Source organism: Pleurodeles waltl, chromosome 8 (assembly GCF_031143425.1).
Source record: "Pleurodeles waltl isolate 20211129_DDA chromosome 8, aPleWal1.hap1.20221129, whole genome shotgun sequence".
Taxonomy (NCBI): domain Eukaryota; kingdom Metazoa; phylum Chordata; class Amphibia; order Caudata; family Salamandridae; genus Pleurodeles; species Pleurodeles waltl.
Window position 1 is genome coordinate 607,249,786 of NC_090447.1, and position 26,803 is coordinate 607,276,588.

At 41.8% G+C, this 26,803-nt stretch overlaps 1 protein-coding gene across 1 annotated transcript in view; it reads left to right on the plus strand.

The window, feature by feature from the left end:
- MAP3K15 (mitogen-activated protein kinase kinase kinase 15) overlaps positions 1–26,803 on the plus strand; it is a 1,103,876-nt gene that overhangs the window by 229,416 nt on the left and 847,657 nt on the right. The window contains exon 2 of the mRNA XM_069204696.1: positions 14,362–14,501. Within this exon, the coding sequence (XP_069060797.1) occupies positions 14,362–14,501 (140 nt within the window). The remainder of the gene's footprint in view (positions 1–14,361; positions 14,502–26,803) is intronic.

Genomic DNA, 26,803 nt, shown 5'->3' on the forward strand with positions numbered 1-26,803 from the left:
GGCAGCTTTCTCATCGTGAGTGGTCACGACCTACCGCAACCGCTCACATTCAGAAATCTCGCTCAGCAACTTAGCAATTTCTTCACGTCACTTCACAGAGTTTTTCAGAACTCCGCGCAGAGTGAGGAAGCTCCACTAACTCTACCGACAGAGCTGAATTCTTTACCTGGTCCAATACTTGACTTTCTGCTTCTTCTTTTTAATTTTGCTCTATTCTAAGTGGATTCAATGTTCTAATAGTCTAATTGCCATTATGCCTCGTGACGACATAAAGTACAAGCACTCAATGGTGCTGTAACAATTTTCAGTGTAGGGGTGGGCCATCAATGTAACATCACAAAAGTCATAGGGATTGTAAAAAAAATAATCTAAGCCTCACACAACAAGTGGAGCAAACAAGCCACACTGATTCAGCAGTGGAGTGGTAAGGGTGTAGTATGTGTACAGTGATGCATTATTATTTTTCATTGAAATGCCCACTAAATTTGTACAGAATTTCTTCTGACAAATAATACTGTGTGGAAAATGGGTTTCTGCAAATATTTATCATTTCTGCATCTCCAGCTGGCTTTATTTGTTTTGATACATATTAAATCTGTCTTTGTTTCCATCACACTTCAGAATTAAAAATGTGCCACATTTTTGCTTTCTTTGCTGCAGATATATTTTTAAATATTTTTTAGTTCACTTACACCTATTTACATGGTGTTGTCTACTGTCTTCCTTACACACTCCCAATGCCCCTGGCAAGATTGTCACACTACAAAATCCTCTCACTTTTCAGTCAAAGAAGAAAAGTAAACACTAACCTCTCTTTTAAAAGACGAAGCAGCAATTTCTCAGAAGACACAGCCTGACTATTGACCCCGGTGTATATAGGATAAGAGAAAAAGAAAAATTAAAGGTATTTTATCATTCATTCATTTTCTGAACTTCAGCCTGGTTATTTCGGGGGTGCTGCAGCACCCTTAGGACCCCTACTTCCGGCGCCTAACACACGTCACCCCCTTCCTCCCTGCTTGACGTGTACAGGAAGGGAAGGCATGACCAAACTTCAGGTAACATGCAGTCAGGTAGCGAAATCTTCCAATAGCAAACAGAGCCAAGCGCCGAATCAGTGGAAGGCAAATGGCGAGAACGCTCTTGACGAACAATATTTCTATTTATTTTAGAAACATTAATTGCAAAAATGGATTTCTGATGCAGATCAGATGAGTTCCCCTGGCATACAAATTCAAAGACAAGGGTTAGTTATGCAAATAACTCCATAGTAAATAACACAGTTTACTTGCACTGTGATATATTATAACCAGGGCCAACGGAATCATGTAGCAATGGAGAACCAAACTATGCGGCTTTGTTGATTAAATTATATGGCAAGAAAAGGCAAGTTATGCGGTATAGCGCAGCATATTCTATGGCGTGTTACTTTGCTATGTTATCATTTTTAAATATATTAATATGTGGTATGGACAGAAGTTGCACGACATTAGTACCAGTTGAACATCTGAATACATTCATTAGAAACTCAGCGTTGGCCGGGTAACCTTTACAGAAGGGCCTTTCTCTGTCGAATACTGAAAATGATGCATCCGAGGGTAGATTATGAAGCAGCTGCAATAAATCCAAAATGATGCAGAAAAAGACACGGCCACAAAATCACATATTCCAGCACACCTGACTATAAGCTAGAGGTTGTTTTTATCTGAAATGGATTGTTATATGAAATGCACTGCAAGAGGTGTGCTTCTGGTAAATGCATCTCAAAAAGAAATATTTCCTTTAACAATGAGCGTGCATTTCTATGGATGAGGCGTCTTAAGAAAACAGACTGAGCCGACTGTACCGAGTGAAAACTATAGCTAGTATGAGTCAGAGATGGGACCTAGAGACAAAGAAGGAGTGGGCAGCAAAAGTGGCAGACGGTGTCACTGCAAAAGGTAATATGGAATGCTTCAAGGCACTTCTGTGCTCCCCGGAGAAGTTAGGAAGCAGCAAATTCGTATATGGTTCCAAGAGGGAGATTGCGTGAGCTGCGTACTTCTATTGGTGCAGCTGGAAACCAGAAAAGAAAGGTTGATCCTTTTGCTGGCAAGGGTCAGGGCGTCTTTATTTGAGAGAATGTTTTTTTCAGGGTTGGGCTGAAGGTGAGTAACAAGGTATCAGCTCTCAGGTCGATGAGGGTGGTTAGTGTAGTTGTGCTACAAGGGAAAATTAATACTAGACAAAGTCAATGTGTTTGGCAGTGGTAAGATTGTAACAATACGTATATTGTGTTTTTATGTAGTGCTTAATACTACAGTGCCAAGCACTATAAGATTACTAGATTTTGGGCTACTCTGTTCATCGACCTCCAAGGCTCGAAGATTAGGCTCATGACCCAAGGATCACACCAGATGCCAGTGGCCAGGTAATACAGTGCATGAGCACCTGGAAACAAGAGGTGTAAACAGAGGGGGGCCATCCTCTCTCCCGGGTGAATGGGGGTTTTGATCTGGGAAGCTCCCTGAACGCCATTCGGAGAATGTGAGGGGCTGTATCTCATGTGCTCTTGGTATACAGTGAGCAACACCTGTGCAGTGCCCTTTGTGAAGCGCCAATAACACAGGCGGATTTATTACCATTCATGTAATGTTGTTTACAAACTAATCACTTCAGCTGTGTGGGAGCCAGTTCACCTAGAGCATCCTACCTGTTAAGTATTGATTTTTGCTTGCTTTGCAGCTGTGGCATTTTGATGAAGTGTTACCTGTAAGCTATAGGTTTTCCAGAAGCAAAGGCAACATTTCACATAAAATGAGAAATTTGAATGTTACCATGAATTATATTTTAGAACTTCCTGTTGACAACTATCCGTGGACCTACTGAAGCACTTAAAGCTGTTCTAAGAGCTGTTTGTTTAGAAATCAGAGCTGTACCTGATGTCATCTATTTCCCGTAGGCCGTTTCTACATTGGATCTCCAGTGCCCATTTAATTAGTGACAGATAAGAAAAACTCTTGTTTGCTGCTCGTCGAGCAAATCCACTTAGAATAGATGTCTTGCATTTCAGTGGTCTTTGTTGTATTTCACTCACCCAGAAGCTCAAGGGCATTCTAACAAAGCACATATCCATTGCTTTCTCAATTTATTGACAAATGTGGTACAGCATATCATAAGAAGAATAGTGTTGGATGTATTATTTGTTGACGTAAAAAAAAAAGGAAATCTGAATAGTACAAAAGGTATGTGAAAGCCTAGAGACCAGGAGTTGGCCGCCAGTTTTCTTGCAACTATTGTTTCGTTTTTTCATGGTTTTTGCAAAACGTTATTGTTAGGGAATATGCTGGGCCCTTGCCAACCTAAAAACAAAATCATTTGCTACGTCTAAAAATAGTGGGCTATCCCTTAATGCATGCTGAAGTTGCTGGAAGAAAAATGCGAATGACATTAAGCACAGGTTAATGGAGGAATTCTGGCTGAACCCCTACAAGTAATGATATCATACACATAGGTTTGGTAAAATCAAAAGGTCTTGGCTAACATGGACTTAGAAAAGTAAATTAGTCTAGCATTGGCTGCTAGCCACTTGACTGTGAGAAAGAAAAAAAGAAAGAAGAGAAAGAAAGAAAGAAAGAAAGAAAGAAAGAAAGAAAGAAAGAAAGAAAGAAAGAAAGAAAGAAAGAAAGAAAGAAAGAAAGGAAGAAAGAAAAAAAGAAAGGAAAAAGGAAAGAAGACAAGAAAGAAGTAAGAAAGATATAAGAAAAGAAAAAAGGCAAGAACAAGTGAAAGATCAGAAAAAAGACAAAAAGGAAGGCAAGAAGATAAGAACGAAGGAAAAAAATAAAAGGAAAGCAAGATATAAAGAATCAAGAAAGAAAAGAAGAAAAAGATAGAAAAAAAGAAATAATTGAGAGAAAAAACAAGAAAGAAAGAAGGCTAGGAAAAAGGATGGAAAGATAGAATAAAAGAAGGCAAGAAAGAAAGAACCTAGAACGGAGAGTAAGAAAAAAGTAAAAATAGGAAATTTAATACAGAACAGTTTCAAATCAACACAACCTGGTATGCTGTTAAATTACAGGAGCCAGAAAAGCAAAACATTCCTAAAGGATTTTACAAAAGCGTTTCAGGATATGGGATCTGATAAAGATGGAATGTGAATTATTAGTGTCCACTAGCCTTGGCAGCTGCAAATCTCAAGGGGATGGACGGGCGGGGGGTGGCGGGGGTGGGGAGGGAAAGAGAGAGGGAATAAAAAATAAATAAAAAAAACCTTACCTCTTCCCATCGCTGCCGCCTCCTCCCGCCTTGCCCCTCTTCTTCTGGTGTCTTAGGATTCACTGGGACACCAACACAGGCTCCAGAGCAATCCTGGTGCTGCTTTCATGCTAAACCTAGTATGAAAGCAGCATAAGGATTGGTCTGAGTGGCTTAGACTGCTACTCAGACAATGCCCTGTGGTCTGTGCAGTTTCTCCAGCCCGGCTGTTCATCACAGCCGGGTTGGAGAAACCTAAGTCCACATGTGTGTTTGGCCGGCCTAAGACGGCCTGCCAAAAACACATGTGCAATTAGGTGCACTCTCTCCTCCTCCACCCTTCACATGCTTCTGGCTGAGCCAGCTGCTGAAAGATACAATAATAAAGCAATACTGTTTTATTTTTCAGCTCCTAGCTCAGCCAGGGTGGCGACACTCCTCCACCATTGCGAAGGTGCCGTCCTATATCACACAGTGTTCTAAACGCAAAGGCAACACTAAAGTAATTATAAAGTACAAACAAAAACACTGGCATTGAAAAGAACTAGCTTGTTTGCAGATGTGGTACTTATGAGCGAGCAAAATGCAGTCACTTAAAGTGAAGTTAACCAGTTTGAGGAGGCTGATCCATTGCCCTATGCTGTATGATGTGGTGAGTGGAAGACAAATGTGAATGACACAACCACAGATCAATGGATGAAAGCCACTATGTGTAAGTATATTATACATATTTTAGTAAAATCAAAAGGTCTTGGCCAATGCCAGACCTAAAGAGCAACTGAACCCTATCTAATAGGTAGATGACCGAATTCATAAAACCTTTTCCTATGAGAAGGTATGTCTTACTTTTGTTGTTCATGTGAATTACACCTGAATATCCAGGTCTGAGTCATAAAGCATTTTCTGTCAGTAATTTCCAGGATTGAAATAGTCTTACTAAAATTGTAAATTAGCATTTCTTATTCATGCGAAATTCATACTTTAGATTGGATTAAGACATTCTTACATATAGTAATATTTTTGTTACTCGGACCCACACATTTTTAAGTATCTAAATTGTATTTGTTAGATACTTATTAATCATAATCGTTTACAAGTATGACAGATACCATATTTTGGGTTTCAGACATGTTTTGGGCACTGTAATAATCAGAAAAAAATAGATCTTCAGTTGCTTTGCACCAATGACAGTTGCAATATGTTTCCGCATGGCAGAACAACATTACATTCACTTACAAGGGCATGGAAACGCCTTTACCTTTACAACTCCCTATTTTTAGGACAACCTGTGAGATTCCTGCTTAACATGTCTCAGAGTCCAAAGATTGCTGTTTGCATAGCTCAGTAATTGAAGAGAGTTGACGAGTCCTTCTACCCTCAACCTCATAACTGTCATCTTTTGCATGCCAATGCTCTCACCGTGGGAGGTTTAAGTGAAAAATGATGGCCATCTTAGTCCAATTGAATGCTAGCAGATATTTGCTCTACTAATACATTAACTATAACTGACTTCAGAAGACATTCTTAGATCTTAAGTATCAGAGTTAGCAGAAGTAGGATTGAACATTCCTTAGTCAGATAATCCATAACCATTGATCAGGCTCCTGTCTCATCCTGTTTCTATGATATCAGCTTTTTTGTATTGATTGATCAAGACGTTGATTATCTTCATAGCAGATCTCATTGGAATGGGGGGAGGGAGGGAGTCGAGACTTATACCCAGGTTAAGGATTTTCCAGAGCAACCTAAGTAACACTTTTTCATTCCTAATCAAGATACCAACAAGTTAACCTGAATTTTTCATTGGATCTCATTCCATTCTCTGTTCTTTGACAAGGAGCGTGAATACTGTATAAAAGGGATAATCGACTGGTTCAATCATGACAAACTCAGATTATTTAGAGCTTGATTTAAAGTTTGGCAAATGGATACTCCTTCACAAATATGACAGATATCCTGTCCCCCGCATTAAACAAGCATTATATCCTAATACACTTGAATTAAGGCAGAGGGGATATGTGATACGTTTGAGGTGAATAACCAACTCAAAATTAGGCCATTCATTTTCAGGAAGCCTGAAGATCATGAATCAGGCACATCGCCAACACAGAATAACACTTCGACCTGCATCCCCATGAGGACTCACCAGCTCTCCTCGGAGAGATTCACATGCAGCTGAGACCTAAATAAATCAATAGCTCCTTCTAGTGGATTTTCAGTGCCAAATAGCTAATTCTCTGCAGAGCAATATCTGTGATTGCCCTGCAACATATTCTGATAATATATTAATCAACATTCCATTGAGAAGAAGAGAAACTGTGCCAGTAGAGTTTAGGAAGACACATTTATTATGGCTTTGGGGATCCATTGAGTGCATTTCACCCATTTTAATTTCTACCTCAAAGGAGACCGAAGGCAATGCTAACTCTAGTGCCATATAAAGAATTTCGATCAGAGGTTCTACACTAGAAAGCTACCATGTGTGTTCTCTAAAGACTATAGCGTAGACTTTTACTGTGTGAGGCTAAGTATGAAATTTGATAAGGTGTTGTGTGTTTCTTTTGGTTGCTTAAATAAAAGGTTTTTTAGAGTATGGTGAAGTATTCAGCTCCACATTTATTCCAGCCAATACCATTATTGGAATGAAAAAGTGATAGCTTTTTATGCAAATATGTTGTTTCTTTTCTTTGACTAGCTCCCAGTTTTCTTACTTGAAATCCGAATGATAATAGCAATAAAATAATAATAATAATAATTACAATATTTTTACAATTACTGCTATTACTAGGACTACTACTAATAACATTACTGCTGCTGTACATAATACTGCTTCTTCTACCAATAATAATAGTAATATTAATTACCTTCATCTATTAGTATTATTATTATTATCATTTTTATTATTATTATTATTAGTAGTAGTAGTAGTAGTAGTATTTTCAGATAGGCCTTGGACGGAGAATGAATGATCCCATTTTCTAGCCAGACTTTCAGATTGAATTTTGGAGCTTGTAGCACAAACTTATTGTTGCGTCTTGCAATCTGGAAACCAGAAATAAAACCCTGGAGGCTATAAGTTCAGGGACTGGTAGACAGCGTAACGGTCTTTGGGCATCTAATACATGGCCTTTTTACTGCATCAGATAAATGAAGCTGACCACACCATTCCCTGGAGCTGTTTTGAAAACATTTTTGCAGGCCAATGAGCATGACTTTGGAATAATGAAGCCATGCATTAACTGCCACCTCACCTAGAGGGGCACTTTTTTGAGAGGTAAGTAGCAGAATGGGTTTACGTTTGTCTACAAATGCATTGACTTCAGGTTTGAGTAAAATAGGGGCATCATGTTTTTTTTACCTTGTAAGCATGTGTAAAGTGTAGACCAAAGATGTTAGTAATTTCAAAGGCAGTTAGGGGAGGACTACCGTACAGCCAAATATGAAAAACACAATTTCAGATTGATTAGGTTGAAGGTCAAAACCTAGATAGCACGAGTTGAATTTGAAGGTCCTTGCCAAGTTTTGGTTCCTCCCAGTGTGTCATACATATTCATGTATCTTATGCATATGATTGTATGAATACTTGATGATCTTTGACCAGACTGAAAATGGGTGGCAGATATATATTAAATAGTGCAAGAGAAAGAGCAGAACCCTGATGGATCTGCTGGAGGATTTTCTTCCTTCTCAGGATTCAATGCCCAAGGAGGTCAACAGATATTTGGACCCAGCAAAAAAGGGTTGGAGGAATCAAACAACAATTGTCAATGCCAACCAGTTACATTACACAGTGTGACCCATGTGGCCATAGTAGGAAACTTCCAGTCTGGAATTAAGTTAAAGGGTTTTATTACAATCTTAAACTCAAAGTCATATAGACAATTCTCAAAACAAAGTTCTGAATTTACAGAATCACCAAGGGTTGACAAAGGCAATGAAATAAGTTCAGGCGGACTAACATTAAGAGAACGAGGCACTCAGCAAATACAATACAGAACATCCATAAAATTATTTGATGGACAGAAAGCAAGAGTTGCTCAGTTTTAATAAACATTAGGGCAATTCAAATTATCAAGATTCCCTTAGTTTGGACAAGGGAAAACACTACAGATTAGCCAATAAGGAAATAACATGTGCTGGATGGAACACATGCGGGTAAAAGACAGGAAGGGCAAAAATAATTTGAAAAAAAGATCATCTCGGGCAACAGATCACTAACTAAAATAGAAAAAGGTAAGTAAAGAGGGAAAGCATCAGCATCTCAGAAGCTCAGTCAAGAGTCTTCTTCTTTGGTTTAGAGAAAAATCCTTGAGTTTCAGCAAGGCATTTCATAGTGGCAAGGGCAGAGAGGGCAATACCTCTGAGAGTCCAAGGGCATACAAGATAAATGGCAAAATGATTATTCTTGGATCTTCAGGGATTCTTCTTCTGACCAAAATCCAACTGGGCATCAGTATGTTAAAGTTCATAGGGCAAGATGATTTGTCAGTTCATCAGTCCACCTGACGTTAAAAGGGCAACACGCAGTAGAAACTGATCATGCAACTACAACTTAAAACATTAAAATGGTTTCCCAGGTGTGTTGTAAGAACGATGTCCATCTCTACTCTTCTATGCAAGATTGAAAAAATATATCTTTTGTCAGTCCACAGTCCAGTATGTTCCATCCTCAAGGACGTTTTCTCATACTCTCTATGTTTAAAACATTAGACATCTATTACCAAGCTAGCATTTTCACGTACACATAGCAAGATGACTTTGACATTTTCTGCACAGTCACGAATACAGGGCCTAGCAGGCCTCACTTAGACTAATGCAACTGAATGAAAACAATGCATTATTCATTCAAATAATACACATTGTAATATGCAAACTAGTTAATCTGCATTAATAAATCTTCATTAGCATTCATGTTATAGTAACTTTAAAATGAAATAACTTTGTAAATACATTTCCATTAGTGTGGTGCAGAACTGCATTTTTCTATTTTTGCATACAAATTTAAAACGCTTAAAAGTTTAATATTGTTTCAATGCAGACTACTAATGTAGACTCTAAAATATGCCAAATTAATTATCTGAACATGTAATTTATTCTTGATGCCATCTAGGTTTCAGTGATTAATCTAACTTGAACGCACACTAACATGGTTTTTCAGTGCATCACTTTACAATGAAACTATTAGTACTTTATTTTACATAATGCATAAACTGCCACATATAGATGATCACTGTGACATGAGGGACAGTACTAACATTTCTGCTACATCAAAACCCAACCATAATCAGATAGCCTCATGGCAGATGATAAAGGACTTATTTCGACCTGTTGTACATATGAGTCGTGAAGGAATGGAACCATTTAAACCTTTCCATTGAGGCTTTCACAGTAACACATTTGCATTTAAGAAGGGTGCCTTGACTTACTTGGTCAAATGCTGCACATAGGTCTTCCATCACTAACAGTGATGCAGCTCCCTCATCAACAAACACCAGGGTGTCTTCCTAAATATCCGAGATTGGCAGTTTCAGTACAACGTGGTCTCATACTCAGTATATTGGGAGATTGGATAGAATTAAGATTAAAAAAACAGGAGTTGTTGAACTGCCACCTGCTCCAGAAGGCAAATTAGTAATATGGTGACAGCTAGCTGAGTTACAGGGGTTACAGGTTGAGCTTACTGAGTTCCTACTACAAGGGTTCAGGAACCAGAGTCTTCTGAGTGGATAATATAATCAGGAGCTAGCATCATCCTATAACACAGATATTAATGTACATAATTTGACATCCCAAAGAGTGCACACACCACTCTCTAGCTATCGATCTGGAAATCCTGTCCCTAAAGCAGTTTGTCAAAGGACCTACCCACTGCGTGAGTCACTCAGTCTGTGCCGCTTTCAGCTCGCCTGAGCTTGTAAAAGGCACTGTCCTATCACAAATACTTTGGGCTGATCACTTGTTATACTATTATAAATCAGATTGGCAGGAAATCCACCATGAACCTTAAACATTCCTAAACAATGAATAGCAGTCTATAAAAAGTACATTGCCCTAGATTTATCAGGCAATCTCACCCCCAAAAGGCCCCCATCTCACTAATTTCTTTAAAAAAATCTAATTGCAGTAGTTTCTCTATCATATTCTATTCAATAAACTCATTACAGAATTTAAAACAAGAATAGGAACGCCAGGGCCCAGATTACAGATAGGGCACACTGCTCTGGTCTGCACAACGGCGCACGTTTAATTAAGGGCCACAGGCACAGATCTCGTCAGTACTTCAAATCACAATGAATGCCTGTTCTCAGTGCACATGCAAACCCACACCTGGGCTGAGAACACTGCATTTATGAAATGTGAACAAACCACTAGTTTGCCTTTCACTGGGCAGGTGGCAATCTGGACTACTTTTAGAGGAAAGTGGAGATCCCCCACAGGTGTATGTAGTAACTGACTGCACTCACCTGCAAAGGGATGTCATTGGGTTCATTATATCCCCTACCCCATTCTAAGGGGTGCCCTCCCGTGGCACACTGACTGTGGCACCTCTGTGAGACAAACGGTTCCTTCATTTGCATAGGGCAGTGCCTCATACAAATAAAGGAACATCTCTTTGTGGTCATGCAGGCACAATCTTTACGGAAGTGCCGCACAAGCAATTGTGGCCCTTCTTTAATGTCAAAGTGCCCAGGGGTGCAAGAAGAAGGTGCACACACCTGTTGCACCACCAGGGAATCTTTGAAAATTCAGCCCCCGATGCACCATAGAGAGATTTATTAAACTAAAAAGGATAAATCATTGATAAAAAGAATGCTCAAAATATCTGAAAGAAAACAAAATAAAACTTCCAACCCAACTCAGACTTTATGGAAAGCTAATTCACAGTACAAAAATGTACACTGTCAAAACAGAATGGCAAAAACATAGCAAATACAAAACGATCTTTCCACAGTAGTAAATGAATATTATAACCTGAAGGCTTTCACCAGCTTCTTTGGCCTTTACAGGAACTATGCACTGAAGTTGCAGAACAGTTCATGACAAAAATAAGTGACATACACCTCCACATTACAAATAACCACATGTCCACTTCAAATCAGCACAATCAACTGACCACTACAGTGAAGCTAGATGCCAATACATAACAAATTGTAAAGCCAGCCCTAAGGTTATTGAAGCCTGTATTCAAATTCACACCTAGTAAATTTGAATCGGATGGTGGGATTGCCTTTGGGATTTGTCCTCTAGCATACTTTTCCTAACATAAGTATCCTGGTTATTCTGCTCTCTGTTCCACATATCTAATCAGACCAACTTTTTACTCGAAAAAATATGCTGCTAAAACTACTTTGTCAGAAACTCCGTGGCTCCTCCATTTTAACCCTTAAACAACATGCATATTTCAAGCAGAGCCTATCCAAATGAACATCTTGAATTTCTACAACAAACTCACACAGTACCTTTAAACCCATGTGATGCTTAAGCAAGCCCAAATTGATTTCAATCAAGTGAAGGGTATTAGTATCATCATGGGTTAACTGTAAGGACAAAAAGATGATGCTCTTTCTGGACCTGAAGGAAGTCTTTGATAATGTGAAACACTACACCATACTATACAAACTCAAAAATGTGCGAATCAACAGTGACCCACTTAGGGACTGCCTTCCAATCTGACAGACTACAAACCTTGCTAAGGGACCGCCTTCTAATTTGACAGACTGCAAACCTCACCAGTCACATTATGACTCAGACATACGGATCACCTGTGGGGTCTTACAAAGTTCAACACTATCAGCACGGTCTACATGTTGCTGAAATTTGACCTGATTGATTCTTGCTCTGAGCAGGCATTAAGGCCCATATTTATACTTGTAAGGGCCACATTTCCGTCATTTTTTGTAAGTTTCCCCGCTTTTGCGTCAAAAACTAACGCAAATGTGGTGCTAAAAAAGAATAAATATGGGCCTAAAAGTGCCAGAAAATGGCGCAAGGAAACCCCTTTGCATACATTATGCTTGGTGCAGGCATAATGTAGTGCAAAGGGTTACAAAGTGGCGCAATGCATGCACTATGCCACTTTATAAATATGGTGCAGCATTTTTGGCCTTCTAACGCCACATTAGCATAAAAAAGTATGCTAATGCTGCGTTGGAATGGAGCTAAGGGCTCTTAAGTATGCCCCTTTGTTTTTAAATTGTGTCTAATTCAGATTGGTTTGCTGGTGCTAAACACAAGATTAAGTCAGCAGCAGTAGCAAAACCCACACTTTCACAACCTGTACAGGATAACCACACGGTCCACTGCTGCTCGGACAGAAGGCATACATACAGCTCCCTTGAACTCAGGCTTGACCCGCTGCCTCCTTGCCCCTCTGGCTCCCTTCTTCACTGTTACAGAGATATGAAATGGGAAGCACTAAGAAAAGGACAAGTAGGCGCGAGCATATAGACGACTCCACTGTCTTGTTTTCTGTGTTTACTTTTTGTTAATTTCAGTAGCATTTTCTCAGTGTAAACCTTCTGAAATCAGTGCTTATCTGTGCTTATTCAGTTACCTAACCTCCAAAACAGACAAAAACAGCGTTTAACCAGTGTTAACAAAACATACTGCTTTTGAACTTATTGTTACAAAGCACTTATTTCATTTAATGTAGAACTAATGCAGGTTATGTAGTGTCTTCTCATTGGCAGTGTGACCAGTGGACTTATGATAGACTATTTTAAGCATAAAAAGTCTGCATACTTTACTTTCATTCACATTCACAACTTATTCCCCTCTCCCACAACTCATTACCTCTCACACTCACTCTGTCAGGACTTAGCCTGGTTTATAGGACTATTAATGGATTAAGAAAGTAAGGGCCTGATTTAAGAGGCCCTTGCCCCACCTTAGCACCACCATAGCATCATTTTTGTAACGCTAAGGCGGCAATAAAGTGGTATTTTTTACACACGCCATATTTATAAAGTGGCGCAATGCATGCATTGCGCCACCTTGTAAACCCTTGCCCCACATTCTGCCTGTGGCAGGCATAATGTATGCAAGGGGGGGGGCTTCCCCGATTAGGGGGCGCTGAAAAAATGGCACAAGGAAATCTAGGAGATTATTTTTCGTCACTTTTAACACCTGGTCAGAGCAGGCGTTAAAAGGGGGCATGCCATTAAATACAATGGGCCGCTATGTACTCTGCAGGAGTAGTGCCAAATTTTGGTACTGCTCCTGCACACAGCAATAGTATCAGGAATTCTGATGCTATTGCCCCCTACCCTGAGCCATGGTGTGCCGTATTTTAAATATGGCGCACACATGGTGGCAGTAGGGGGCTCTAAGGGGTGCACGAAATGTAGCACTGAACTGGGTGCAGCGCCACTTTTCTTAAATCAGCCCCTAAGAGTGCTATATGCAAACGTCTTAATAAATACATTCCTCTGCACAGTTGGGGGACGTTCACATGCTCCTTAGTGAATATTGTGGGATTTTAGGGGTGGTCAACCCTGCCAACAGCATTTTATCTTATGAAACTTTAACATTTTGAGTTACACCTGATTCATTTGTAGCCTTGCATTTTAGGACACCTTAATTTGATGCTTTACACATGTTCACTTTGCGTCAGATCTGACCTTCTAACAGAGATAACACTATGGCCCACACATATACTTTTACATGCAAAAGTGCGTTCGCGCAGTTTTGCGTGTACAAGTATACCGCCAGCTAGCGCCATTCCTGGACGCCGGACCAGGTGCCATATTTATGGAATGGAGGTAGCCGGCGGTAATGCCCGGTTCGCGTCATTGTAAATGAACGCCTACCTTGCATCTCATTGACGCAAGGTAGTTTTCCGCAGGCAAAAAATGACTTTAAATCCAATATTTTGAAGCTAGACTTTCCTAGCGCCAAAATATAAATATGGAGTTTGCGATGGATTTGCATAAAAAAAAAAAATTATGCGAATCCGGCACAAACAGAGTATAAATATGCCCCTTGGAATCCTTGTTACCGAATGTGACGCTGGTAGATAAGCAGATGAATTGAGCTTTATTTCAACTGAGATGAGACAGATAACTCAACCAGTGGTGTAAAATTGTTTATTTAATCTCAAAGTGTATTTTCTTTCTTTAATTTTAGATGTGGCAGTTGTAGACATGAGCGACGTTGGCAGACAGCCGTCTCTATTCTACCACCTTGGAGTGCGTGAAAGCTTTGATATGGCAAATAATGTTATAGTCTACCATGACACAGATCCTGACACAGCTCAGTCACTTAAGGTGAGATAAACTTTCTCAGTACTTTATGATGAAAGTTCAAAGCAGTCCTATTTTCCCTATTGCAGTTTCCCAAAGATGTTGTTGAAGTAACATCTGTGTTGTGGTTGATATTAACTGGAGGCAAGTCCATCTTTCTGGACATCTCAAGACCAAGTTTATAAATCATATCTTTTAAAGGAACTTTTTTGTCCAAGAGAGTTTCAAAAGCAAATGTGATCTTCATTTTTAACATGATACTGATAAATTCATATGTTTATATGGCTATGTCCAATATTTCTGTAATTATTGAGCATAAAAGAAAGCTTTGTCAAACAGTTTGATCTGCAGTGTGAACAAACATGGATACAGTCCTATAAGTGCCCTTTAGAGATGTGTTTCTTGGAGCATGTGAATAGCTAGTGCATGGCGTTTGTGAGGCAACTGAAGTAGGATCATGTGGTGTGATTATGGTGCTGGTGGCATATCGTGCCTGAACATTGAAACATGGAACAAACAACAAGATAGAAACTCTGGGCCTGATTTAGATCTTGGCTGACGGAATACTCTGTCATAAACGTAATGGATATCCCATATGTCTTATTACAATCTCCATAGGATATCATGGGATCATAATAAGGTGGACGGGATATCCGTCACATTTATGATGAAGTATTCCCGTCTGCCAGGATATAAATCAGGTTCTTAGTGCCCAAGTGAGCTACCTGTAACAACTCCCCACCCCCCAGCAGCCCCACCCCATACTTCCACCCTGAAGTATCTGTTGCCCTGCCAATAAATAAGGTGTAAGTTTCAAAAAGATCCTCCCAAATTGAGCCCAAATGGCAGTATTATAACATAAGATATAGCAGTATTGACAGAAAAACTGTACAGAGTAGTAGGACGAGAGAAGCAGTTTGATACTTTCTCATATGACCTTCTCAGTCCCAGAGGAGAGGAAGGTGGTCTCCCTGAAGTAGAGGCTGGTGGTAAATCAGTTTGGGTTTTGGGGTGAACATCATCAGAGTCCAAGTAGCGCTTTGGTCCCGAGTTCATTCTCCAGCACCAACGAGACTTCCATTGAACTCCACGATTGTCTATGCTGTTTGAGGCATTCGGCCTGTCTGATGATCCGCTGCCCATTCCCAGGCAGCCTCCATGGGTTCAAAGAAGAGGGAGATTTAGAGTCATATTTCACCTTGGCTTCACTGTCTATAGAAGCATGTATTGGATTTTGAGGGCCCAGAGTTTCTGCTTAATCTTGTCATAAGATTTCCTTGTCTGTTTTATGTTCCAGATGTAGTACGGGAATATCATAACACTTTGTGATTAAAATCAAATTCAGCCTCTCACATAATTGTATATCTGTCCCTATAATTGAGGATCTTTGCTATTAGTGGCTGTGGAAGTACCCCAGGGTGGTGGTAGTTAAGGGGGGGGGGCCTGTATCAGAGCTTTATTGGTGCATTTGGTTACAGGGCAGGAGGAAAATTGACCAGTGGAAATCCAGGATGAGATTCATTATTCAAGGAAGGTCTCTGGGCAGTGCCTCTTGCCTCTTCGAGGATTTCCAAAAAGTGTAGGCTGCAGCGCCTTACCCCATTTTCCACATTCTCCACACAGTTGTCCATAGTTTCTGAGGTTGCTGAGAGATGGGAAACCATTGATGAAAGCTCATGCACCTTATCTGCCTGCTGCAAGATGCGGTCCTTTGCATCAGTGACCCCGTTGGCTACCTCCCTGAGATCTCGATGTAATAAGGGGACATCAAAACCAAACTTCCTTATTTTAGATTCAAGGTTGGAGTGAGGTGTTTGGATGGCTTGGAGGATAGTCTCAATGTCCCCAGCCCTGGGGGATTGAGGAGGTCGTCCTGAATGAGAGGAGTCAACATGGGGCCAGCTGACAGGGCTGTAAATTTAATTTTGGGAATGCAAAGGTTCTGGCTTGTCATGGCCCATGACACCGGAGTATGCAGGAAACTGCTGCTGTGGAGATATTTCATGTAAGACGTTTGGGCTTCTGGTGTGAGCAACTGTAAGGAAATGCCTCCTTGGCATGGGTACCCCCTGACTTTTTGCCTTTGCAGATGCTATGTTTTGATTTGAAAGTGTGCTGAGGCCTGCTAACCAGGCCCCAGCACCAGTGTTCTTTCCCTAACCTGTACTTTTGTTTACACAATTGGCACACCCTGGCATCCAGGTAAGTCCCTTGTAACTGGTACCCCTGGGACCAGGGTCCTGATGCCAGGGAAGGTCTCTAAGGGCTGCAGCATATCTTATGCCACCCTGGGGACCCCTCACTCAGCACAGACACACTGCTTGCCAGCTTGTGTGTGCTGGTGAGGACAAAACGAGTAAGTCGACATGGCACTCCCCTCAGGGTGCCAAGCCAACCTCACACTGCCCATGCAGTATAGATAAGTCACCCCTCTAGCAGGCCTTACAGCCCTAAGGCAGGGTGCACTATACCATAGGTGAGGACACAAGTGCATGCGCACTGTGCCCCTACAGTGTCTAAGCCAAACCTTAGACATTGTAAGTGCAGGGTAGCCATAAGAGTATATGGTCTGGGAGTCTGTCATACACGAACTCCACAGCACCATAATGGCTACACTGAAACCTGGGAAGTTTGGTATCAAACTTCTCAGCACAATAAATGCACACTGATGCCAATGTACATTTTATTGTAACATACACCCCAGAGGGCACCTTAGAGGTGCCCCCTGAAACCTTAACCAACTACCCGTGTAGGCTGACTGGTTTTAGCAGCCTGCCACACTCGAGACATGTTGCTGGCAACATGGGAAGAGTGCCTTTGTCACTTTGTGGCTAGTAACAAAGCCTGCACTGGGTGGAGATGCTTATCACCTCCCCCTTGAAGGAGCTGTAACACCTGGCAGTGAGCCTCAAAGGCTCACCCCCTTTGTTACAGCACCACAGGGCATTCCAGCTAGTGGAGTTGCCCTCACCCTCCAGCCACGGCCCCACTTTTGGCGGCAAGGCCGGAGGAGATAATGAGAAAAACAAGGAGATGCCACTGGCCAGTCAGGACAGCCCCTAAGGCAACCTGAGCCGAAGTGACTCTAACTTTTAGGAATCCTCCATCTTGCAGATGGAGGATCCCCCCAATAGGGATAGGAATGTGCCCCCCTCCCCTTGGGAGGAGGCACAAAGAGGGTGTAGCCACCCTCAGGGCTAGTAGCCATTGGCTACTGCCCTCCCTGACCTAAACACACCCCTAAATCCTGTATTTAGGGGCTCCCCTGAACCTAGGAACTCAGATTCCTGCAACCTAAGAAGCAGAGGACTGCTAAGCTGAAAAACCCTGCAGAGAAGACGGAGACATCAACTGCTTTGGCCCCAGCTCTACCGGCCTGTCTCCCCACTTCGAAAAGACACTGCTCCAGCGACGCTTTCCTCAGGACCAGAGACCTCTGAATCCTCAGAGGACTGCCCTGATCTAGAAGGACCAAGAAACTCCCGAGGACAGCGGCCCTGTTCATCCAAGACTGCAACTTTGTTTCCAAAGAAGCAACTTCAAGACAACTGCGTTTCCCGCCGGAAGCGTGAGACTTGCTACTCTGCACCCGACACCCCCGGCTCGACTTGTGGAGAAACAACACTTCAGGGAGGACTCCCCGGCGACTCCGAGACTGTGAGTAATCAGAGTTGCCCCCCCTGAGCCCCCACAGTCACGCCTGCAGAGGGAATCCCGAGGCTCCCCCTGACCGCGACTGCCTGACTCCCAGATCCCGACGCCTGGTAAAGACCCTGCACCCGCAGCCCCCAGGACCTCATAGATCGGAACCCCAGTGCAGGAGTGAGCCCCAGGAAGCCCTCTCCCTTGCCCAGGTGGTGGCTACCCCGAGGAGCCCCCCCCTTGCCTGCCTGCATCGCTGAAGAGACCCCTTGGTCTCTCATTGAAACCTATTGGAAACCCGACGCGTGTTTGCACACTGCACCCGGCTGCTCCCGAGCTGCTGAGGGTGTACTTTCTGTGCTAACTTGTTTCCCCCCCCGGTGCCCTACAAAACCCCCCTGGTCTGCCTTCCGAAGACGCGGGTACTTACCTGCTGGCAGACTGGAACCGGGGCACCCCCTTCTCCATTGAAGCCTATGCGTTTTGGGCACCACTTTGACCTCTGCACCTGACCGGCCCCGACTGCTGGTGTGGTAACTTTGGGGTTGCTCTGAACCCCCAACGGTGGGCTACCTTGGACCCAAACTTGAACCCCGTAGGTGGTTTACTTACCTACAAAAACTAACAAATACTTACCTCCCCCAGGAACTGTTGAAAATTGCAGTGTCTAGTTTTAAAATAGCTATATGTGATTTATTTGAAAAGTATATATGCTATTGTGATTATTCAAAGTTCCTAAAATACTTACCTGCAATACCTTTCATTTGAAGTATTACATGTAAAATTTGAACCCGTGGTTCTTAAAATAAACTAAGAAAATATATTTTTCTATACAAAAACCTATTGGCCTGGAATTGTCTCTGAGTGTGTGTTCCTCATTTATTGCTTGTGCGTGTACAACAAATGCTTAACACTACTCCTTTGATAAGCCTACTGCTCGACCACACTACCACAAAATAGAGCATTAGTATTATCTCTTTTTGCCACTATCTTACCTCTAAGGGGAACCCTTGGACTCTGTGCATACTATTCCTTACTTTGAAATAGTGCATACAGAGCCAACTTCCTACAGCAACCATGTGGCTCGCCTCTGGGTTTTGAAGGCCCCCATAGCCAAGAGGGCCTAGGGTGGGTATCTATTCTTGTTGGGGTTCCCAGACCCACTTGCAATGCTGTATCACTAGAGCGGACAGCACAAGCAGCCAGGGATGTGCACCAGATCTGCATGAGGGGGGGTGAGGGTGGTGAGGGCAATATTTATCTTGGTGCCTATTACAGTCTACAGGGCATCAGAGTCTGATGGTCTCCAGCCACCTCTAAAGCCTGCCATCTGATGTTGGAAAGAGGGAAAAACTCCCATGGGGACGTCCTCCGGCTCTTCTGCAGTGTCCCAAGCTCTTGAGTGGTGGAGTGAAGGTAAGGGCCTGTGGACTGAACTCACCTCACACCTTTCAGTGATGCGGACGTTCTGGTGTGAGCGGGAGCTTACAGGTGCTGAGATATGAAGGGGGCATGTGCTTCCTCTGGGTTCCAAAATCTTAGGTCTAGGTTGGCAGGGAGAATGCCCTGGGAATTTCACACACCAGTGCCACAGTGGAGACAGGAAGGTTTTTCTGGGCCGCATGGACGGACTCCAATGTGGCCACTATTGTCACAGTCTTTCCCAGCTTGCTGGGGGAATCCCGGGTGTTCTTCATCTGCCAGGTGCCAGGCCCCTGAGGGGGATGAGAGCCGTAGATCGCTCAAGCTGGCCAGTGCTTAATAAATGGCAGACTTTAACCAATTACTTTGGATTAGACGTTAAAATGCTTTAACGAAAAGTGTGTCAAAATATGGAAGCGACTTGAGTGATGCACTTTTTTAAAGGGGAATCCCCTGCGTAGAGGAGAAGGAGGTCTTTTAGTGTGCAGTCACATTCACTGCCACCACATGCTAACTTGCAATGACTCATGGATGCCATTGATGGAATCTAACAAGGGTACGTACCGGTCAAATAAGAATGCTCCATCATATTTATTTTTAACCCTCGACCCTTCTAGGCGTGCATGGCAGGGCACTGATTATGTTGTGCCCTCAAAAAACAAATATATCACCGCAATGTAGTGAGGTGGGGAGTATAGACGAGGACACATTATATAAGTAATATACTTTTGTTACAAAGAGTCCGTCTGGCTAAAGATTGTGTCCTCTGTTATCAACTATTCTGCCACAGTATGGAATCAGTGTGTAATCAATGCTCCCTCGACCTCCGTGTCCCACTACTTACTTTTCCTCATTCTCCCGTGATGCCTTCATATGTTGCAAAAAAAAAGAATGGCTTGGGCATTTCATCCCATTCTCCTATCTTTTGTTGAACAAAAAAAGAGCTTCTGTAACTTTTACTGACCAAAATATGAAAACCAAATCGGCACTGATGGCATTGATAAACCATGCTATTGGGATGTTGCAAGGGGTTCTTCCCATGTATGAAATAAAATGGTTAAGAAGCAAAATTGTACCGATGAACCTAACTTATAGAAATAGGGTGGTGTTTTGCACACATCACACAGCAAGAATAAATATCAATGTAGAGTTTGAGTATGCCAGGATGATCAATTATTTGCTGTTATTTCTCTTGGGAATAATAGCATTATGCCACAGTTAGCTGGTGCCGGGAGTGTGCGTGCTATTGGTTTTATGAACAGCCTACCTAAGTTATTCTGTAAACTTTCATCATTATTCTGTAGAAAATACCTCGACTGAGAATATTTCTTTTGCTTCATCTCACTATTTATTTATTTCTCTTTTTATTTATTTCATTGTATATTCCACGGATGCAATACAGTAAAACATTTTAAGGGATCTGTAAAAAATATTTGCAGCCATGCCAGCAAAATAAAGCCATTTCTTATGACCACTTTACAATACCACATTTGGCAAGTAGTAGAGCTAATGATAGCTTGCGCCCTTACCATGCACTGCTTATGACATGTTCTGTGACATCACTTATGACATCACTGATGACATCTCAAATGACAACATGCAGGAAAACAGAGCACAAGTCTGCTCCCAGCTGGCGGAAGCATTTTTACATTTTTAAATGTCATGACCGCTGGGACCAGACTTTGTGTTTGCTCCCATTTGGTGGGAGATTTGAAAATGCTCCCACCAGAAGGGAGTAAATACAACTTTCTCTGCCGCGGTAGTGTGGGCAGGGAAACTACTCTAACTACTCTAACATATAGGTAGTCAAACTACTTATACCTAAGGTGCCGTGGGCTCTTTTAAGGCTCACAGCCCCCTGTCTGTGTTAATAAATACATTGGACCCCCAGGAGATGGGGTCCCTGGGCTGAATCCAGCTCAGAGAGGGGAGCCACGCACCCCTCTTCCTTTAAATAATATAAAGTGCCCCAGGTGATGGGCCCCAAATGGGCTAGGGGAGGGGCCCCTACCGAAGGGCCCTCTGCATTGATAGATTATAAAATGGCTACTCCAATTTTATTTACTTCTTTATTTTTCTGATTTCTTTTATTTTGGCCCCAGGGGGTGTCCCTTTGGGTCCCTCTAATGGGGCCTACGTGGGAGGGAAAGCCCTACCCTGTCCCCTTTATCTTTTTAAAGATTAGGACAGGGCACTATGTCCCCAAATCCTGTAATGGCTGGTATCAACATTTTTTCTGTTGTTGCAGGCAGTCAATCAAAGCTCACAGTCCCACTGGAGGCAAAATAAGCCCACTTGTCCAATCAGAATGCTCAGTTTTTGAATTGGCACTCCTGTGAGACAACCATCCAGATATACAAATATTTCTGAACCATAATTACTCAAAACCTGATGAACAGATTTACACCAAATCACAAAAAGCACAGTCTATGAACCAAAATCTAGCTTCCAGCCGAATTTGATGTAATTCCATTTAGTAGTTTTTTCGGTAGTTCTGCCTAAAGAAGTTTATGGAAAATGCATGCGTATTTTAGGTTTTGGAGCATCCCTTTTTTCTCGGCCCCCATGTGACGAATCACTGCAAACTTTTCCAGAAAGGAGCTGAGGTCAATAAACCTTTTTTTTAAAGTTTCTTGACGATTCATCACATGGGGTCAAATTTCATAACAAACAAAAAAATGCTCTGTCTATGGAAAAACAGACCTAACTCCTAAATATAACTACCTAGTGCTGACCGCCACTGGGCAGTGACAACATTAAAGTTTTGAACTAAAAACAACACAGAAATTCACCAGGTATAGTTAGAAGAACCAACAATAACTTGCATGCTTTGCTTATGACCTCACAAATGCCATCACTCATGACATGTTCTATAACATCATTGATGACATCGCTGATAACATCTCAAATGGCATCATTGATGATATCACTGATGAGATAACTGATGACTTTCAATTCTACTCAAATCCCTTAACCACCTTCTAGCGCAAAGCCTACACATGTTTATAATCAATAAAGTCAAGATTTAGGGTTCAGCAACTGGCAGCGACTTTGTAAGCTAGTTAACAAGAAAAAATGATTTCTCAGTATTTCCATGTAGATATACTTAAAAAAATCAGAGTCACTATTTTACCAAGAGAACCATGTCTGCTGTCAATTGGAATTCCACTTTACATTTGTGACCATGCACATGGTCATTCGTGAGGGTGCTCAGCGGGTTTAGAGTAAGTCATTACAGTAGCTGTAATAACAAATCTCTGGCATGGAAAATAAGGCCAGGCAAAGTTAGGAAAGAGTCTTATTTAAAACTGTTAGAAATGATGGGCATTTGAAGCCATTTGATTTCTAGTGAGATGAACTACGATATTATTGGTTTCACAGCTGAGAAACCCTTCCTGAACTTGACTTTCTTCAGTATGGAGCATATGTCTACCAGGAAAGGCAGGAATAGGTTCTTTAGTTTGAGGAAAGGAGTAGCCAGGTTCAAATTGGTTCTTAAAGCAGTATTTTAATGTGCTGAGTGATATGCTTGCTACCTCACTGTGAATCAGACCCTTGGTCTGTCTAGTGGAATGAGCAAATAATTGAGAAACGGTGTGTTGTGCCACTCTGATACATCTCTTCCAAGATGTGTGCCAAGAGCAGTGCAGAAATCATTACTAACAGATTATCTTAGACTTTTTATGCTCAACGGAGGAAGGAGGGTTTCATGTGCTACCAAAAGAACACTGTTGGACATGACACACAGCTCATGGATAGACATCATTGCTATGTGGATTATACAGGGATCTCCATGCTCACACTCACCTCGAGGGGTGTTCCGTGAGGCACTTGGAGTGTAAACATTGATAATAGTGGCTGGACTGCAGAATTCAGTTTGGCAGGAACATTGCCAAAGTTGGGCTTCTTTGTTTGACCAACAAACAACTTGAATTTCAGGAATATGGCCTGGACCAACCTTACAAATAACCCTTTCCAAGATGCTGTCCATAGGAGGTTCTCTGATGTTCACAATACAAGATGTAGAAGAGTTTCTTTGCTGCAATGTGACTTCCCGGTTAAATAATATCTAAAAGAGGCACTAACAGGAGGCAATGCATCAAAGTGTATTAGTTGCCTGATTTTTCATCACATTCTTCACCACTTTGCTACCACTTTTGTCCCTGATGTTTTCTTCCAGTATTTGGAACGTCTACTGCATTCTACTTCTGCCTATTATTTCTGTCTCTTTTTTCTCCCTAAAAAAATAATAAGATTCTCAACTGCACATAGAAGATAGACAGGCTTGCAGGGCATCAGAAGGGCACCATCAGTGGAGCTGTTGCCATTGGATCTCCTAAGCGCCATCAGTGATTCACAATTTGTCCTAGAGTGCAAAATGGACATTGCCTCAGTGAAGATGAACCTGATCAGAGCTGACTTGTGGAAAGGCTTGGAAAGAGAAGTAGTAGAGAATTTGATCATGAATATCAGTGGTATGTGGGAGGCTGTTATTAAGCTGCAGAGTAGCTCCTAAGTTCTGTAAGCGACTATTCAAGATGTAGAAAGGAGATCCAGTGAAAGCAACCTCTGTTTCCTGGGCTTTGTGGGGAGCTGTGAGGGATTCTTTGTGGAGTTTTTAATTGAGAAATAGATCCAGGGCATCCACTGTCCAAAGGGCTTGCCAAAATATTTTTCAATTGAAAGGGCACAAAGAGCACTTGCACAGCCTGAAAAATCCTGCTTCCTTTCCCAGAGCTGTACGCCCACTTTCTAAATTATAGGGCTAGGATGCTATTCTGCAACATATGAGAGGCAATAAGAATGATGATGGCACACTGACCTTGTACTAAGTACATGCAAACTGATTTCCCAATGTGGCTCATTCAGTCTTGAAATGAAACGCTGCACTGAAATACAAATCTTGAAAAAGGAGGTCAACCCAGAGTGTGACTGCAACCTCCACAATTTTTGACTATGTCTTCTTGCTGGAGAGGCAGACCAGGTTTGTGGCCATCACCAGTTCAGGTGGGGAGCCGAGGACAGATGGCTGCTCTTCTTTGCAAATGGTTTGCAATGTTTTTTGTTAAAGTTTTGGATATAATTTTTATTGGTGATGGGTCAAGCAGAAGAGCAATTAGCTGGGATATCATTATTGGTGTCTTCTTTGATGTTAATATTTGTTATTGGGCATGTCAAGGACTGAAGGAATGATTGGTCAAATTCATTGAGTCCCGTTGGAATTCCAAGGAGGATGAAGTGGGAGTTTGCAAGATTTTGCAAGACCTGAACTGCTCAGTGAGGTTTTGATAATATAAGGCATGAATGATAGATTCCAACTGGAAATGGAAATAGTGTAGATTTCCCTGAGCTTTTTTGCCTTCTGTTGCTCAACCCACTTCTGTTGGCCATAGGACTCTGCACACTTTACTCCTGCTAACCAGTGTTAAAGGGCTTGTGCTCTTCCTTTAATCATGGTAAAGTTGACATATTCCTAATTGGCACCTGTAAATTACGTGTAAGTCCCTAGCATATGGTATTACACGTACCCATGCCCTCTAAATAAAAGGCTACTAGTGGGCTCCAGCACTCATTGTGTGACCCACTAAAGTAGCACTATAAAACATGTCTCTAGGCCTGGCCCTACAGTGTGGGTATGCAGTTTTAAACTGTCATTTCGACCTAGTAAAATAAACTTTTAGGCAGGCCTAAGCCCTCCTTTTTAATACTTGTATGTCACCCCTAAGCTAGGGTCTAAATGCTAATAGGGCAGGAGGCACTTTATTTAAAACATAGGACATGTATATGTAATGTTTTACTTGTCCTAACAGTGAACAACCTTGAAAGTCATTGTTCACTGTGGCAAGGACAGTGTGCCCACAGGAAAACACCATGTTACACTATTCCAACTTATAGTGCTTAGTTTGAGTTTGGGAGCTGCTAGAAAAATGATTCAGTTCCTCATTCTGATAGTAATTTAAAATCTAACTTAATGGTCATGTTTGATTTTATATTACTTTTTTTTAGAAATTACATTTTTAGACAGTTGTTGTTTTCCTGTCTAAGCCAAATGGGCCTTTCTGTCAGTGTCCAGTGTCACCTGATTGCTGATGGTCCCTCCTGTGATGAGATATGGATTGCTCCCAGACATTGTGCACAAAGAGTGGGTGTGGAGATGTGTTTGGAGTGACCACAAGAGAGAGTTTGGCCATTTTCAAAGCCACCCATCTGGGTGGGCACAGGATGCTCTGACCAGCGAAAGAAAGGTTCTGTCATGTTGGTTTTAGGTCAATAGGGGTACTGTTACATAGCTTACAGTACAACATACAGGAAGTGCTGCAAAACTGGGTGGGGTCAAACCTGGGAATTTGTACCCATTGTTTAGGGAGTGGCTAGGAGTTTCCCCCACACACAAGCTGGCAGTGTGCATAAATGCGGGACCCCTGTATCCTCCTCTAAACACTCTAGTACCTGTGGAGAATAAGAAAATGGATTATCCTGCTGTCTAAAAACCCAGAAGGAAGACTGAGCCTGCTTTGCCTTGAATTTTGAAAACTGATTTTGGACTACTGGTCAATAAGGAATTACGTAACTAAATTTCAAACAAGTGCAAACTGAAATATGCGAACAATTGAATGTGAGGCTTTTAAGGTGGCTCTGAAAGGTGTGTGTGTTTTGTGGCTACATGGAGGATAAATGCAATTAGCCCAGTAAAAATTTAAGATTGTAATCGGATGAATCGAGAATGATATTGTGTGACTCACTGAAAGTCTGGTAGAATTACTTGAGATGAAACACAAATGTAGAGTCTTGTACGCTACTCATAACAAATACTTATCAACTCATACAGACAGAAACTCCAGAGGAAGGGGATAATTAAGGTAGGTCAATGATGCAAAGGGCCAAACATTTAAATTGAATTAACCATCAACATGGTCTTCCATGATCACTTCCAACAGTTATACCAACAGTCACGTCCCCGTTCGGGGCCAGTTTATTTGGGAATTCTTAGCAAACATTGAGTTACCTGGGCTGGTGGACAATCAAAGACTGGACCTAGAAATGCTTTTGAAGTAATGATTGAGGCTCTCGAGACTCTGAAGGGTGGTAAGACTCCTGAGCCATCAGAATTAGGTAAAGCCACCTCAAATATTTTATCAACAAACTACACAAGGTCTTTATGGAGGCGATAGAGAGAGTGTACTGCATTAAGGAGGCCCTAACAGTAGTAGCCCCAAAAACTAAAAAAGACTCCTCTGAGCATAAATTGTATAGATGCCTTT